The sequence below is a fragment of the Octopus bimaculoides genome, chromosome 22 (genome assembly GCF_001194135.2).
Source record: "Octopus bimaculoides isolate UCB-OBI-ISO-001 chromosome 22, ASM119413v2, whole genome shotgun sequence".
Lineage (NCBI taxonomy): Eukaryota > Metazoa > Mollusca > Cephalopoda > Octopoda > Octopodidae > Octopus > Octopus bimaculoides.
Genome location: NC_069002.1, coordinates 11,104,076 through 11,106,470, shown reverse-complemented (window position 1 = coordinate 11,106,470; position 2,395 = coordinate 11,104,076). Strand labels below are relative to the sequence as shown.

At 36.5% G+C, this 2,395-nt stretch overlaps 1 protein-coding gene across 2 annotated transcripts in view; it reads right to left on the bottom strand.

Annotated features, from left to right (window-relative positions):
- The window catches only part of LOC106873056 (HEAT repeat-containing protein 4), a 595,254-nt gene that overhangs the window by 140,413 nt on the left and 452,446 nt on the right, over positions 1-2,395 (bottom strand). For both annotated transcript variants that reach the window (XM_052975734.1, XM_052975735.1), the window contains exon 11: positions 1,829-2,014. In XM_052975734.1, coding sequence (XP_052831694.1) covers positions 1,829-2,014 — 186 coding nt within the window. The remainder of the gene's footprint in view (positions 1-1,828; positions 2,015-2,395) is intronic.

Sequence of the window (2,395 nt, the reverse complement as noted above, 5' to 3'; positions counted from 1 at the left end):
ATATATATATATATATATATATATATATATATATATATACATACATACACACACACACACATGTATGCATGTATGTATATATTTATATGTGTGTGTCTAGTGCCAGTGTTTGTCCCCCCCCCCACCTGCACTTGGCAACCAGTGTTGGTGTGTTTACATCCTCCATGACTTAGCAGTTTACTATAAATGACCGGTAGAATAAGTACCAGGCTTTAAAAAATATAATAAGTCTTGGGGTTGATTTGTTCAACTAAAAACCGTTCAAGGTGACGCCCCAGCATGGCCACTCAAATTACTGAAACAAGTAAAAAGGTAAAAGATAAAATATATATATAGAGAGAGTGATAAAGAGTGAGGTAAATATATATAGAGAGGGGAAAGCCATAAGAGAGAGAGAGAGAACTTGATGGAGAGAGACTTAAATAAGTAAAAGAATATATATATATGTGTGTATGTGTATGTGTGAAGATGCATGGCTCAGTGGTTAGAATATCTGGCTCATAATCATGAAGTAGTGAGTTCGATTTCTGGACTGGGCTGAGTGTCATGTTGGTCCTGTTCACTCAGCTGCAGAAATGAGTCACATGGTTACTGGTGCCAAGCTGTATTGCATTTCCAGTTGGAAATTCAAGAGAAAGGCTGGTAAATTTGAGAAAGGATGTGCACTGAATGGAAGTCAGACGCCAGCTGATATTCTTCTGTTAATATTCCCAGCTTGTCACCCGCCATTGTGGCTGGCTTCGGTATTTATTACTCAAGACACCATTCATCACCCAAAACATTTTATGCTTGAAAAATTGTCCATAAACTGTATGTGTGTGTGTGTGCATATATATACATGCACACATACTCACACACATATATATACCCATTACCTGATCTTGTGTAAATATGGAAGTGTTTATATTTGATATTTACACAAGTCAAACCCACTGGAATTACACAAAATGTAACTATATATATGGAGATATATATATATATATATATATATATATATATGGAGATATATATATATATGTGTGTGTGTGTGTGTGTGTGTGTGTGTGTATACTTACAAGGTGAGCAAAAGGGTACGTATGGCACTGTTCTCCGTTTTTTTTTGTCTTTGTTGTTGTTGTACACATTCACTTGCTTTCTCCCCAAAAATTTAATACTCTTAGCTTAGATTTTTAGGGGCAGCCAGATATGAACAGTCTCAAGTGCAACTGCTTGAAACTGTAAGGATAATTTGGTAATTTGACTGATGAGAGGAGGCTGCGAATAACCCATCCTTGTTTTTTCCTGTCTGTCTTTGCAATGTGTATCTGTCCAGTTGTTTTATTGTTGTCTGTTGCATTCTTGTTCCATTTTGGATTTATATATATATATATATATATATATATTTCGTTTCTGTATCTGATTTGTATCTCCCTACACACAACAATATATATATATATATATATTACTTATTTTGGTCATTAGATTATACTGAGGCACCACCCTAGAGAATTTTTAGACCAACGAATTGACCTCAGTACTTTATTTTTTAAGACTGGTTCTATCAATCTCCTTTGCCACATGGCTAAGTTACAGGGATGTAAACATGGCAATACTAGTTGTCAAGTGCTGGGGGGTGGGGACAAATAGACACACACACACATATACCATGCACTTCTTTCAGTTTCCATCTACCAAATCCACCCACAAGGGCTTTCTCTGCCCAAGGTTATAAGTAGAAGAGACCTGATCAAGATGTCACAGAGTGGGATTGAACTCAGAATCATTTGGTTGGGATGTATGTACACTCTAACATCAGACAAAATTGACAAATCTATTGATATGTTCTTACCTTCTATTGCTAACTTCCTAATCTTCCAAATTGGATCCTGTGATGCCACTGCAATCAACTGCTCCAGAATCCTTGGTTCTGCAATCTTCAGTCTGCAAGATGTCATACATGTCTCAGCACGTATACTAATGTTAGGATCTTGGAAGCAGAGAAGGAATTTTACCAAAATCTTCCTTGTCATAATTCCTGGAATGCAAGACAAAATTAATTAATAAGCTGTTGCATCATGTATTACATGGAGGGGGTGGGTGTTGTCGTTGAGGGGGACAGTGCTGAAACTTCTTCATCTTATTTTTGTTGTTGCTTTGTTGCCCCTGGTTAGTTATGGTCAAACTTCTTAATCATGCATCCATCCCTACACCTCGTAGATATTAGGTTCAATTCCACTGCATAGCACCAAATGCAATTATTTTCTACTATATTCTCAGGCCAGCCAAAACATTGTGAGTGGATCTGAGAGAGAGAAACTAAAAAAGTCCTACCATGTGTGTGCATATGTATGTATGCGTTACTGTCTCCTTCTTTGACTTCATGAATATATATATATATATATATATATATAGGCGC